The sequence below is a fragment of the Heptranchias perlo genome, chromosome 9 (assembly GCF_035084215.1).
Source record: "Heptranchias perlo isolate sHepPer1 chromosome 9, sHepPer1.hap1, whole genome shotgun sequence".
Classification (NCBI taxonomy): domain Eukaryota; kingdom Metazoa; phylum Chordata; class Chondrichthyes; order Hexanchiformes; family Hexanchidae; genus Heptranchias; species Heptranchias perlo.
In genome coordinates, this window is record NC_090333.1 from 48,469,205 (window position 1) to 48,484,321 (window position 15,117).

Sequence of the window (15,117 nt, forward strand, 5' to 3'; positions counted from 1 at the left end):
CAGGGATGCACTGTTTACTGCAGGGTCACATGATAGCAACGTGGAGTAGGAATTGGCAGCTGATGGCATTTGAAAAATTCATTAATGTATTCAGCATAATACAGATATTTTTGTGCTGTGAAAAAGATCTTGTTTCACTACAGTTCATTGAAAAATCTTAAAAGTATGAATTTAAAAGAATTAGTTATAAATCCTAATGGCTACATTGTACACGAGCGAATGCATTTGTAGTGGACTGTTTCATGTTGATGCAATTCAGAAGGTTTGAGTCAGAATATGTTCACGTAGAAATGCAAAGCAGTGGTTTGCAGAAGAAAAATAAACTTTCCAGTTGGGAAAAGAATCAATTGAAATTATTCAGCTGGTTATTAATTCTATATTTTGTTTTCCAGTTCTCTCTCCTTTTCTCCTCCATTCAAAGGCATTAACTCACACTGGGGTTAGTTGGAAGGCCACCAGCAGCATTGATATCTTGCATAAGTGGCCATTCTTCATTCATGAGCTTAAATAGTGGCTTCTGACTGGCTTTTTCACCATTGAGTTTGATCACGCTCGCGCATCCACACTGCACCTTCCTGCAGGATCACTTCAGACATGAGCACAAGCAGCCCTCTGATTCCTTGCGGAAGTGGTCATTCTTTAATGGTCCGCCCCAATGGTTGAACTATCTGCTGATATTTGCTGTTTAGATTTACACATGAAGATAAGCGCTCTCTGATCTTGAACAGCAAACCATGTTGTATGCTTTCTAGCAGGAGCCACTTGGTAATACTCCGAAGTAGGAAACACAAATTTCGCACTTTGCTCTTTTTTCCCCCCCACCAAAAAATCTAGGGGCATCGATGATTGCTGCTCCTCATGGCCTAACATTTCCAGCAGTTATTCCAGTCCAACATCTATCCGTGCGGCCTCATATTGAAGGGGTGCAGGTTTGAGTGCATATACTGTGCAACCAACTTAAGCCATCGCCATTTTTGACTTGAACACTTCAAGCAGTATTGCCTCTTCTCCTATCCCATAATACTCTACATTCTCCCCTGTCTTCCCCTTCCCACCCACATCTTTCCATCCCGACTCTCTTCCTGACCATTTGACTACTTCTTTCCCTGGTCCAATACTTGTTATCATCTGCTGCTCCTGTTCCTCTGACATTGTTTTGCCCTCTCAAAACTGCTGTCATTACTTTTGTCCTTTCCTAAAAAGCCTGCCCTCACCACATCTGTCTTGTCCAAACGCTTCCATTTCTAACCTTTTCCTCGCGTCTTTGAATGCATTGTTGCCAATCAGCTCCATGCCACTCCCATTATTCCCTTCATACTAGTTTATATTCCAACCCAGGCCTGGCCAAAGTCACCAGTGATATTCTATGTAACCATTCAAGTAGCATGTTAATCACTTCACGACATGAATGTGGTTGATCACTTGACCCTGCTGCACTGACTCTCCACTTTGACCCATGTCTGAGACTGCTTTTTCATAGTCCCAGTCCTACCTAACCCACTAGTCAACACATCTGCAAAGTTTTCTAGTATGCCCTAATGTTCCATCTTTGATCTATGCCTCATCTGCATATTGCTGCTCAGCAAATTATCTAAGTATTGGGTCAGCTAGCAATACCCAGCTTCACCTCCATGTACTCTGGATGAGCAAGAACTATTGCTAGCTCAAAATTAGCATAACTGAAGCCATCCCATTTGACCTCTGCTAAGAACTTTGCACTGTAGCCCTGATTTTATCCCTCTTCCAGCACCTGACTCAGGTTAAACCAAATGGTGCGCAACCTCAGTGTCCTGTTTGAGCTGAGCATCAAATCCCACATCCAGTCCAGGTACAAGATGGCCTATTTCCACCTCCCATAATTACTCCATCTCGGTTCCTACCTCATCCCACTGCTTCTAAAATGCTGATCCACACCTTATTTTACTTCTGTGCTCTTCTTGCTGGTTCTACCCTACAAAATATCTGAATTCATCAGAAATGGACTGCCTGCATCCTCTGAATGGGTCCTCACCTATGCCCATTGTCCTTGCCAACTTCCACTGTCCTTGTTGTCAAAAATGGATAGCCAGACAGTGAAGGACTGAATACTTTTAGTTGCATATAAACTTTATTTGCTGGGGTTCCCATTACACCCAATGCATCCCTAACTCCATACTTAAGAAAAGACATACTTGCTCTCGAGGCAGTACAAAGAAGGTTCACTCGGTTAATCCCGGGGATGAGGGGGCGGACATATGAGGAGAGGTTGAGTAGATTGGGACTCTACTCATTGGAGTTCAGAAGAATGAGAGGCGATCTTATTGAAACATATAAGATTGTGAAGAGGCTTGATCGGGTGGATGCGGTAAGGATGTTCCCAAGGATGGGTGAAAGTAGAACTAGGGGGCATAATCTTAGAATAAGGGGCTGCTCTTTCAAAACTGAGATGAGGAGAAACTTCTTCACTCAGAGGGTAGTAGGTCTGTGGAATTTGCTGCCCCAGGAAGCTGTGGAAGCTACATCATTAAATAAATTTAAAACAGAAATAGACAGTTTCCTATAAGTAAAGGGAATTAGGGGTTACGGGGAGCGGGCAGGAAACTGGACATGAATTTAGATTTGAGGTTAGGATCAGATCAGCCATGATCTTATTGAATGGCGGAGCAGGCTTGAGGGGCCGATTCGCCTACTCCTCCTATTTCTTATGTTCTAACACAAGTCCACAACCTCTCCCCAAGCCTACTCCCTTATATAAATCCTAATTGCTCATGCACCTTAACATTCATCAATTGATGCAATTCATTTATATACAATTAACGCGTGTCCCCAGCACACTTATTTAAAAGTCCTTGTTCTGATTTACCGATCCCACCATGGAATTGCTCCACCCTATTTCTGCAATCTCCTGCCACCCTACTGTCTATTCTTCAAATTCATGCCCCCTGTGTCTGCTCTCCTAACAGCAGTAAAGTCTTCTGCCATCAAGCCTCTGCCCTATGACATTTTAATCCTAAACTCCTCCACTTTGCTACAACTTTTGCCACCTTCAAAATTCTCTTCAAACTACTGTATAATATTTGAATTAAATTACTGGTACCAGAAGATCCACTGGTTTAACTGCACTATTCTATCAATTCTTGGACTTGGGTTTGAAATAAGCGCAGATGGATGGAATGAGATTCTTCCCTTTGTTGGCAATTAGGTGTCAACCTAACCTCAGTGGTAGCAGTCTCGTCAGAGTCAGAAGGTCATGGGTTCAAGTCCCACTCCAGAGACTTGAACACACAATCCAGACTGATACATCAGTGCAGTACTGAGGGAGTGCTGCGCTATTGAGGTGCCGTCTTTCCGATGAAACATTAAACCAAGGCCCTATATTACAAAAGGATATTTAATTCAAATCCTAACTGTCAATGTAGATATTATGGTTTAAAGGAGGCCTCAAACTAATGCAGGTCAATAGCTTTCAGGCAAGGGTTTGTTGCATGGAGAAGAGCACACAGTTTAATTTAAAATGGGGGAAATATTGGCGACTGAATCCTAAATATTATAAAAGATCTCTGTACATTTATTGGTTTCTTAATAGCCCTTTATTACCCTGTTTTTTTTCTCCACTTTTCTAGCCAATTTCCCTGAAGCCTGGGGCATGGTTTCATGACCACCCTTCAGTACCTCACCTAAATGGAAATTCTTCACATGAACCTAGACAGTGAGTGTTGGTAGGCCATTTGATCATGGGAGAGCCTGCCCTCAACCAACATCCACATGTACATTTATCAGCAGGAATGCTCAGTAATTGGAAACGCTTGTTGATTTTCTCCTACTGCTACCCTGTCTGGGAATCAAATATGGCACCTTTGCAGTCTGCATTTATATAGTGTTCCTCATGTTGAAAAGATGTCTCTAAATGTTTCACAATGCAGGAAAGAAAATGGAACATTGAGAGGGAAGAACAAATAGATACAATTAGGCAATGGGACTGAAAGGGCATATGTAGAGGAACATTTTGAGAAGGCTTTTGAAAGCTGGAAGGGAGGAGGTATAATGAGGGGGTGTGAGGACATAGGCTGTCATAAGAACATAAGAAATAGGAGCAGGAATAGGCCATACGGCCACTCAAGCCTGCTCTGCCATTCAATCATGAAAACATAAAATTACAAAGGGATATTGATAGATTAGGTGAATGGGAAAACTGTGGCAGATGGAATTCAATGTAGACAAATGTGAGATCATCCACTTTGGATCAAAAAAGGATAGAACAGGGTACTTTCTAAATGGTAAAAAGTTAAAAACAGTGGATGTCCAAAGGGACTTAGGGGTTCAGGTACATAGATCATTGAAGTGTCATGAACAGGTGCAGAAAATAATCAATAAGGCTAATGGAATGCTGGCCTTTATATCTAGAGGACTGGAGTACAAGGGAGCAGAAGTTATGCTGCAGCTATACAAAACCCTGGTTAGACCGCACCTGGAGCACTTTGAGCAGTTCTGGGCACCGCACCTTCAGAAGGACATATTGGCCTTGGAGGGAGTGCAGCGTAGGTTTACTAGAATGATACCCGGACTTCAAGGATTAAGTTACGAGGAGAGATTACACAAATTGGGGTTGTATTCTCTAGAGTTTAGAAGGTTAAGGGGTGATCTGATCGAAGTTTATAAGATATTAAGGGGAACGGATAGGGTGGATAGAGAGAAACTATTCCCACTGGGGATTCTAGGAGTGTAGGGAGCACAGTCTAAAAATTAGAGCCAGACCTTTCAGGAGTGAGATTAGAAAACATTTCTGCGCACAAAGGGTGGTCGAAGTTTGGAACTCTCTTCCGCAAATGGCAATTGATACTAGCTCAGTTGCTAAATTTAAATGTGAGATAGATAGCTTTTTGGCAACCAAAGGTATTAAGGGATATGGGCCAAAGGCAGGTATATGGAGCTAGACCACAGATCAGCCATGATCTTATCAAATGGCGGAGCAGGCTTGAGGGGCTGAATGGCCTACTCCTGTTCCTATGTTCCTAATCAGATCTTGGCTATCAGCAGTGGATTACAGGGAATGGGGAACAAAGAATATACCTGTCAGAGTAGTGATGTATGTGAGAAGGTAGGATGGGGTGAGTTCATAAACATATGAAGGTAAGGGCAAGGATGATGGAGTTTGATAGAGAGCACAGAGCGAACGGAAGTGCAGAGTTTTGAACGGGTGTGGAAAAGACTACAGCATTCTGTACGGGTTCCAATTTAGGAAGGGTGGAAACAGGGAAGCTTGGATAGGAGAACATTAGAGGTTGCACCTTGAGATAATGGTCGTGGATTAGAATTTCAGCAACAGTGGGAAAGAGGTAGGGGTGGAGGTAGATGAAGGCAGTATTGATGACTGAACAAATTAAACTTGAAATCCATCATGCTATGGTTCAGCATTGCTGGTTGGGGCAATTGTGAAAGTTGATGGAGTAAGAAAGGCACGCAAGAGCTGATGGGAGGAGAAAAGGATGGTTTATGTTTTGTCTACATTCAGTTGGAGGAGATTTTCATGCATCAAAAATTTAGGCATCAGGGGAGTTACTGCTTCCAGTTAAACTGCAGGTTGGAGGAGCCTGGAAGCGTACATTTTGTGTGAAGCTCCATTGACTGACCTCATGAATCAAGAGTAAGATGTCGTAAATTCCAATGCTATCATTAATGGGGAGAGCTGTCCACAAAACTTACTTCATGGCACGAGAGCTCAACTTAATGATGTCACGAGAAAATTCTACAGAAAAAATCTACTGACTGCCTCCAGCCAGCCAGCAGCTTTCCAGTTTTAAAAAAATGCTCGTGGAGCTGACAAAGACAGACAGCTATCTTTCCTTACACATCAATATTATTGGGACATTCTATTTTATGTACTCGTGCCCACTCGGTGACATTACCGTTGGTCCCGAATGCAGTATCTGTTACAGTACCTGTTTAATTCAGTGGAAGGCACATGCAACCTTCCCTGAAGGATACTCAAACAATCATGTAGCACAATGTTCTGAACATGGAAAAGAGCAAGAAGTGGCCACTCTGAGGATCTAATACTTCCCTGACAGTCAATGGTCAGCAATGCAACTCTCAAAATACTGTACATTTACAGATTGATTGATCAAGAAAATTAACAAATGTGATTGTCTTATTCCACAAGTGAACTACAGTCGATTTTCACTACATCTAATGTTAGTTTCCCTCCATAGGGAATTGCCATTTTAGATAAGGAAGGAAGAGGCATGAATGAAAAGGAGTCTTCAAAAATGTCACTGTTGGTTTCTGTAGTGTTGTCAGTAACATGTAGGAAGTTGGAGGGGATGTAACCAACATTTTGGTCCATTATTGAGTTGTTTGAATTTGTAAGCTCCTGGTTAATTTCCACGGAGGGTAGCTTTTCAATGTATAAACAAGGGAGTTGGCACTTGTAGTCCAGAATGTGCTCTTGGCTGTTCCCTGGTGAAAGACCTCCTTGGCTCAGCTCCTTGCTCTGTTGCAATGGATGAGCTCTGGACTGAATTAATAATACGGATAGCCGGCTACTCTGATCTTGGTCAACAATCTCCATACTGCTGCAGAATTCCTGCTCTGATATTTCCTCTACTTGTAGAGTCTCGGGATCTTCATAAGTGGAAGTTGATTCACTTTGGAAGCCAGTGTATGTTAAGTCCATCTTTCCCTGTAGTAAGAAAAACAAGCAGATTCAGGAATAGTGCATCTGTAGATCAAATTCCAGTAATGTAACTAACCATACATTTTATAATTTTTTAATGTTCTTTAGGTAAATTTTCCCATTCCCCACCCCTTCTCATACTCCTTTTGCTTTTTTTTGCATTTTTAAAAATCTTTTTCTGTTGGCAGGCTAGAAGCTTGCAGCCAAGAAGGTGGGCCTCTCACAGGCAACTGCTAACTTCCCCTGTAATTGGCTGCATGAGGTGCCAGAGACCATAAGTGTCTAACTCTGATTTTCACTCCCTCCTATTGGGAGATGTTGCAGCCTCTGTTGTGATCAATCTTTTTGGTTTATATTTCATACAGTTCTGAAACAGTCCATACGAAGACCTCTAAAATCAAATCGGTGGCAACCCTAAGGTTGCATACCAACCCATTGAAGCATAGTGAAGCTTGGACACCTGATTAAAATGGGTTTGGAGAAAATGCACAAAAGGAAAAACAACATCCAAGAGACAAGGATATTTATATCTGAAAGAAAACGGTTTGATTGTGTAGCTCTTAAAGCTGCATTACCTCAGTTTTCTTTGCCAAAATTATCCTTAAGCATTGAAAAAGTACTATTGCTGAAATTGTTACCATAATGGAGGTTATAGGGACAAGCATAGATAAAGTAGATTAAATGCTCCACAATGATTTGTGTACTGCTTGGGTACACAGAGTGGGAGAGATGATGAGGCAAATTGAGTGATTTTTATTGGCTCCAAGCTTGGGTTTTTAAAACTGTTTTGATTGTAAGGGAAAGGAAAGGTTACATTCACCCAGTGGTTATGGCACTGAACAGAAAATCCATAGTTTAGGAGTTCAAATTTTACTATGACTAGTTATGAAATTGAATTCAACAAATCTACTAGTTCAGTGTTAACATAAGAAATAGGGGCAGGAGTAGGCCATACGGCCCCTTAAGCCTGCTCCACGATTCAATAAGATCGTGGCTGATCTTCTATCTCAACTCCACTTTTCCACCCTATCCCCATATCCCTTAGTGTCCAAAAATCTATCAATTTCAGTCTTGAAAATACTCAACGACAGCCTCCACAGCCCTCTGGGGTAGAGAATTCCAAAGATTCACAACCTCGAGTGAAGAATTTTTTTTCCTTATCTCTGTCCTAAATGGCTGACCCCTCGTTCTAGACTCTCCAGCAAGAGGAAACAGCCACTTTGCATTTACCTGTCAAGCCTTCTAAGAATTTTATACATTTCAATGAGATCACCTCTCATTTTTCTAAATTCCAGAGAATATAGGCCTATTCTACTCAATCTCTCCTAATAGGACATCCCTCTCATCCCAGGAATCAATCTAGTGAACCTGTGTGGCACCCCCTCTAAGGCAAGTATATCCTTCCTTGGGTAAGAAGACTAAAACTGTACACAGTACTCCAGGTATAGTCTTACCAGAGCCCTAAATATTGCAGCAAGACCTTACTCTTATACGCCAATCCCCTTGGAATAATGGCTAACATACCATTTGCCTTCCTAATTTCTGGCTGTACCTGCATGTTAACTTTCTGTGATTCATGTACAAGGGCACCCAAATCCCTCTGACTACTGACATTTCTTAGTGTCTCACCTTTTAAAAAAAAAATATATTCTGCTTTTCTATTCTTCCTACCAAAGTGGGTAATTTCACATTTCCCCACGTTATACTCCATCTGCCATCTTCTTGCCCACTCACTTGTCTATGTCCCTTTGCAATCTCTTTGCGTCCTCAGTTTACTTTCCCACCTAGCTTTGTATCGTCAGCATACATTACACCCAGTCCCCTTATTGATATATATTGTAATCAGCTGAAGCCCAAGCACTGATCCTTGCGGCACCCCACCAGTTACAACCTGCCAATCTGAAAATGACCTGTTTATTCCTACTCTGTTTTCTGTCTGTTAACCAAGCCTCAATCCACATTATCCAATAGAAATTGCTGACTGGCACAGCTGTGGTCGTGGCAACACTGTTTAAGCCACAAGCACTTACTGTAGTGCAAAACACCTTACATACACTAAATGCAGGTAAAAGTACTTCATATATGGTTTACTTAATGGACATCTACCATTCAGTAATGGAGGGAGTAAAACACTGGAGAAAAAAAATTGGTGCACTGATTTTCATCTTACCAATTTACCAACAAAAGCGCAAAAAAGGTTGAAGTATACCTGCACACGCAGTGCAAAAATGGTCAACGACAGTGTCTTATACACATTATTATTTACTTAATCAGAAATGCAATTAGCCACATTTGAATGCCCAATTGGTCACGTGGCTAGTGGATAGCGTAATAGACAACACAGTAATAGATGATGGGTTAACACCAGCAAAAATGACCATGATAACTGCCAGATTGTTGTAAAAATCCAACTGGTTCGTTGATGTCATTCAGGGAAGGGACCTGCCACCTACCTACCTGCTTTTGCCTATATGTGACTCCTGTCCCACATTAGGTGATTGGCTCTTAATACACTCACAGCAACTAGAAATGGGCAAAAGTCGCCTTTCCAGTGTCGTCCACATTCCAAGTACAAAAAAAAAGCAGAGTTCCACAGTTTTCAGGTGTTAGGAAAGAATGTGTTAGAGTAGGAAATTGAATGATGAGACTTTATTTCACTGCGGAGAGGGGGAAGAACATGTAGGACGACATATTTAGACTGAGGGGTGGGGAGAAAGTTCAGAGGAACACTAACTATTGTAGAGACAAAGCTTGTGACAGCTGTTGGTCAGAGGTAAGCAAGGGATAAACTTATCAGATTAGATTTTGTAAAAGATAAGTTGGGCAGAGCAAATTTTAAATGGTGTTTTCTTGTGTGTATGTAAATTGCTGAGATATTTGTTCAGTGCTCCCAATCAGTAGAAGTTATTTTTTCCTCTGTTTAACAACAGTGACTACACTTCATTGGCTGTGAAGTGCTTTGGTACATCTTGAGACCATGATAGATGTTATATAAATGCAAATTATTTATTTCTTTAACTAAAACTGATTATTCATTTGTTGTTTGTGGGACCTCTCTATGTGCCAAACTGGCTGCTGCATTTATCTACACAAGAATAGTGACTGCACTTTAGAAGTAAACCATTGGATGTAAAGCACTTGGAGGGTGTGATAAGTCATTATATACATTTTCATTCTTTCTTAAGCTACATTGTGGCTCCAAGAACAGTGAAGGTCAAGTTACTCAATTGTCAAAGGGCTCCCATGAGCCCACACTACCTGATCCAGCAGGAAATTAAAGGTGGTGATTATCTCTTTATCCTAGACCTCCAACCTTTCAGGATGAACCCAGGCCCTCCAAACCACCTGGATTCCAACTTTGACTCTAGTCAAAGAATTTTGTAGACTTGCACAAGTTATCCTCACACTATGGGGTTGAATATCCTTGAACGTCTCGCGCTTCACTGCTGTAACTTCGGAAACACTGTACACGTATGTAAATGGTGGAGAAGAGGTATTTGGAGTTGTTCCTGCTCCTCTGGATGAACTTGGTGTGGTGTGAAGATTTGGCTGTGGAAAGGAATTGATATTGGAGCAATACCTGGTGATGGAGGGCCAGGCTGGTTGCTTGTCACATGCATTTAACCATACAGCTTCAGCTCATTGATTTGAGGCCATAGAGTTGCCTTTTGTACCAATGGTGGTATTGAGACCATTGAGGATCTAATGGAGATTAGGGTGTTGAAGATACAAATGAGACATTTGTGTAGGAGATCAATGGAGGCTTCAATATCATTGTGGGTAACAGGCCACAGAAGGGGGCCGGGGGTTGGAGTGTGAAGGCACATGTGTGTGAGCTTTGTTCCATGGTTAGAAGGTGATAGTGGGGGATCTTTGAGATGGGCAGGGGGAGAAAGCGGATGAGAGTCATGAGAGAGCCCCATTTTGGATAGAGACCTTGGAGGTTTTGAGGCCAAGGTGAAGAGGTGCCTTTGTGGCAGGTGGGAGTCGATGTGGAGGTGAGAGGAGGGAAGTCAGCAGAGAATGGAAATCCTTTGGGCAGAGGCTGAGGGCAGACAAAAGGGAGGACATTTTGGTGGTGAAGGTACCTAGGGAACAGTAGACAAGGAGAAGTTGTGTGTGGTAGAGGGTAAGATGTTCAAATGTGGAGAAGGCACTGAAGGAATAAGGGAATAGGCCAGGTGGGATTCAGAAGTAAGTGCTGTGCTATCGCTGGAACGGTTAGATCAGGCTGTGGTGGAATGTGACGCTGGTGGGGGGGAAGGAGAAGGCGGAAAGAAGCACTGGTGAGGGAAAACAGTTGCCGTTTGTCAGCCAGTTTTCAGTCAGGCTCAGGATATCGACGCTCTCCTCCAGGCTGAGGTTTTGGATAAGGTGGGCTTTGTTGACTATACAGCACACATTTTGCAGGAGCAACAACAACAACTTGCATTTATACAGCATCTTTAACGTAGTAAAACATCTCAATGCACTTCACAGGAATGTAATCAGACACAAAGTGACACCGAGCCAAAGGAGACATTCGGACAAGTGACCAAATGCTTGGTCAAAGAGGTAGGGTTTAATCAGTGTCTTAAAGGAGAAGAGAAAGATGGAGAGGCGAAAAGGTTTGGGGAGGGAATTTGAGTTTAGGGCTTAGAAGGCTGAAGTCATGACCACCAATAGTGGGGCAAAGGAAGTGGGGGGTGCACAAGAGCCCGGAGTTGGAAGAACGCAGTTCACCCTTTTGTCTTACCATCTCCCCGTCTGTTTTTAAAAGCCCTCCTCTGCGTTCTTTTCCCCTTCCTCCTGCTTGGTCACTGTTTCCCTTCCATCCTGGAAAGTGCTCTGCGATATCTTTCTGAATGTAAGGTTCACTATTGAAATGGTGGTTACAAATGGATCATGACACCTTTTTTTCCTGTTTCTGGGTTGGAGTAGATAGCACTTGCATAGTGCTCCATCTAGTGGCTTGACTAAAATCTGTTCGAAGTAGTGGTGTCATGAGTTTGATTGGCAGACAAGGACAGTACAAATGAAAGGAGAATTCTTCAAATAAGGTACAATTACTGACACTATCCCTACCCATGCAGAATGTATTTTCTAACATAGAATGGAAGGTTTTCATAACAAAATATTACCTTAATTGCAGTATATTCCTTTGCCCAAGTGCAGTTAGCTGGATCAGGAATGTTGCTAACATACAGTCGAGATGTGAGTTTAGATAAAATGGACCAAATCCTGCAGCAATACAAAATGCAAGTGTGATGAGTAGCTTTCGACAGTTCATACAACCTAGCTTGAGGAATGATCACATATATTGTTAATAATTGTGATAGTCCACGTTCTGTAATATCTCTACTCCTGGATTGGAAAAACGTTCACTCTAATCAGGCTGAAGTTTCAGACCATCATGTCAACTGATTGAATATTCAAATTGAAACTATTCAATTAAATGGAATGCAAATCCAGCTTTTAACCCTTTCCCCCTGCCCATCCCCCTTTGATAATGGACTTCTATGAGTGGTCAGGCACATTTGAACAGATCAGGAGCAGGGATTGGTTTACTTTATGCCAGTGTTCTAGCTAGGAATGGGAATTTGGGTGGGCCACAACTTATGATGGATGGGCAATGACCAATGGTCTGATATTTCTAATATATTGTACAAATAACTCATCGCTGTTGTTCTAAATGTTGTTCCCTCCCAGTCACCCCAATGGACACAATGTTGAAACATTTTAAAGGCAGATACACAGCACGGTACATTCAGAGGTTCACCCCACGTTCCTTGTTTTGATTGCCTATCTCCCTTGTAGCGTGTCTTTTAAGACTGGATTTCACTGCTCTGCTTATGTCTGACTTTTTATTCGTTCATGGGATCTGGGCGTTGCTGGCAAGGCCAGCATTTATTGCCCATCCCTAATTGCCCTTGAGAAGGTGGTGGTGAGCCCCCTTCTTGAACTGCTGCAGTCCGTGTGGTGACGGTTCTCCCACAGTGCTGTTAGGTAGGGAGTTCCAGGATTTTGATCCAGCGACGATGAAGGAACGGCGATATATTTCCAAGTCGGGAATGTGCAGGTGGTGTTGTTCCCATGTGCCTGCTGCTCTTGTCCTTCTAGGTGATAGAGGTCACGGGTTTGGGAGGTGCTGTCCAAGACTGCTAGGTTGGGGAAATCTACGCCACCCTCCTCTGCTGCTGCTGCTGCAGTTTGCCTGAGCGTGGGCAAGATTTGGGTAGGCCTAGGTGCTAATGGGGGAGGGGTGTCATGACCCCCTCAGGCCCACCAGTGGCTACACCCCTGCTTCATGTAGCAGGTAATGGATGAGAAATACTTGAATCAAAAGTGCATAAACAAGACATAGTGTCTTAATTTAAAAAATAAAGAGCTCTACCCATATGACTTTTTTTTTTTTCTATTCACATCACGTGGAGCTCCTGGTGAATGGTACTCACAACCTACCACTGAAGATTGTGTAAATTATTCTCCACTAACCAGTAACACTCAGCAAAGGTAAAATTGAAGAAGTAATTCCTGATTGCATGTACAAGCTGTAAGGTACACCGCTTAGTGTTATCTGCAAACTTGGCTGTATAGCTTCAATCACTAAATTAATGACACAGGTTTATAAGGCCATAAAAAAGCAAACACAGCCCTGGGTTCATTTCTAGAGGCATAAAATTGAAAAGCAGAGAAGTTATGATAAACTTAGATAGAACCTTGGTTAGACCATACTTGGAATACTGTGCACAGTTCTGGTCTCTATTATAAGAAGGATATAGAGGTACTGGAGAAGGTGCAGAACGGATATACAAGGATGATACCAGAACTGAGAAGTTATACCTAAAGGGAAGACTGAGGGGTGACCTGATAGAGGTCTTCTAAGATTATGAAAGGGTATCATGGAAAGGTTACAGTACGGAAGGAGGCCATTCGCTCCATCAAATCCGCTCCAGCTCTATGCAAGAGCAATCCAGCCAGTGCCACGCCCCCGGCTAGATGTAGACACGACATAGGAGAAAAGGTAGTGAGGTTTATCTTTAAAGAGATAATCACAGAAAGCATACCACAATTTCAGATTTCTTACCTGTTTCTCACCGACTGCCATAAACAAAATCCAGAAACTGTGACAGCAACCAAGAATGTTACTGCAACAACGACCATTATGATGGATTTGCTGTCAGAGTGTGGAAGAACACCTGAAGAGCAAGAACATTTCAGCAGTTTAATTCCACTGATCAGAATAACAACTTCAGCAGATTGACCAACCTCCTTCAACCTTCGTCTATCTTGTCTGTAACTCCAAAATATTGACTATCTCCCTCTTACACTATTGAGAATTTTTTTTCTGTCTGTACAATTTTCTCTCCCAAACCACTAATTTGACTCATGCAGGTATACGACTGCCCTCTGATACCTTTCATCCATCTTTCAGATGAGACGTTAAACCGAGGTCCTGTCTGTCCTCTCGGGGATGTAAAAGATCCCATGGCACTATTTTGAAGAAGAGCCAATATTTATCCATCAGCCAACATCACTAAAACAGATTTACTGGTCATTATCACATTGCAGTTTGTGGGACCATACTGTGTGCAAAATTGGCTGCCGTGTTTCCTACTTTACAACACTGACTACACTTCAAAAAAGTACTTCATTGGCTGTAAAGTGCTTTAGGACGTCCTGAGGTTGTGATAAAAATGCAAGTTCTTTCTTTCACCTACCTCAGCCAAGTGGTTGTTCTTCACATGTGACAGTTTGAAAGCTGGGCTTGAATAAAACAATTTATGTGTCTTTAAAATGGCACACACCAGTTGGTGTGGTATGATGGGACCTTCCTGGTTTGTTTGGTTCAGTATATATAAGGGGGTGTGATTTTCGTTTTGAGTGTTATTCAGGCGAGTGGTAGGCCAAATTGTATTATATTTAAAATTGTGTGTGGCAGCCAGCCAGAAGAGTCAGCATTGGCACCGATCCATATTGGTCCTAGGTCCTCATTATAACATGCTCCCCAATAGGCGGCTCTCAATCTGGAGTCGGGAAATCGGGGGCGGGGGGGCTGAATGTAAAGGGCTTGCAGCAGCACTTTTAAAGGGGAGGGGTTTAGGTATCAGAAATGAAAATAGGCTGCACTTAAGAGCAGCAGACATCTTGTGTGCAGAACCTACAGCAGCAAATACATTCAATTCAGATGCCTTTAAGGTTCAAAACGCTCAAGTGACTGCCATAAAATGTTTCCCAAACCTCCATCCACTGAGGCTGAGGATCTTGTTAGTCTTTGCTAGAAATGGCTGCTTTCCGACTTGTACCACCCATGGTTGGTGGATGGGGCCAGGAACTGAAGATAATCAGGTGTACTGAGGTGAAAATGATATTGGGGGTCTTAACTTCATTATCTGACCCCGACTTGCATATATGCAAGAGCCTCCCACCTGTTTTTGACAGGAGCTTCAGTTACCTGGATGGAAATCTGCCCAAAAAAAATCATG

The 15,117-nt window shown here is 42.4% G+C and overlaps 1 protein-coding gene across 1 annotated transcript in view; it reads right to left on the minus strand.

The window, feature by feature from the left end:
• Positions 1-2,012: 2,012 nt before the first annotated feature.
• LOC137324900 (interleukin-12 receptor subunit beta-2-like) overlaps positions 2,013-15,117 on the minus strand; it is a 43,808-nt gene continuing 30,703 nt past the window's right edge. Inside the window, 3 exon segments of the mRNA XM_067989593.1 lie at positions 2,013-6,658; positions 11,773-11,872; positions 13,719-13,830. Coding sequence (XP_067845694.1) covers positions 6,128-6,658; positions 11,773-11,872; positions 13,719-13,830 — 743 coding nt within the window. The 3' untranslated portion in view covers positions 2,013-6,127.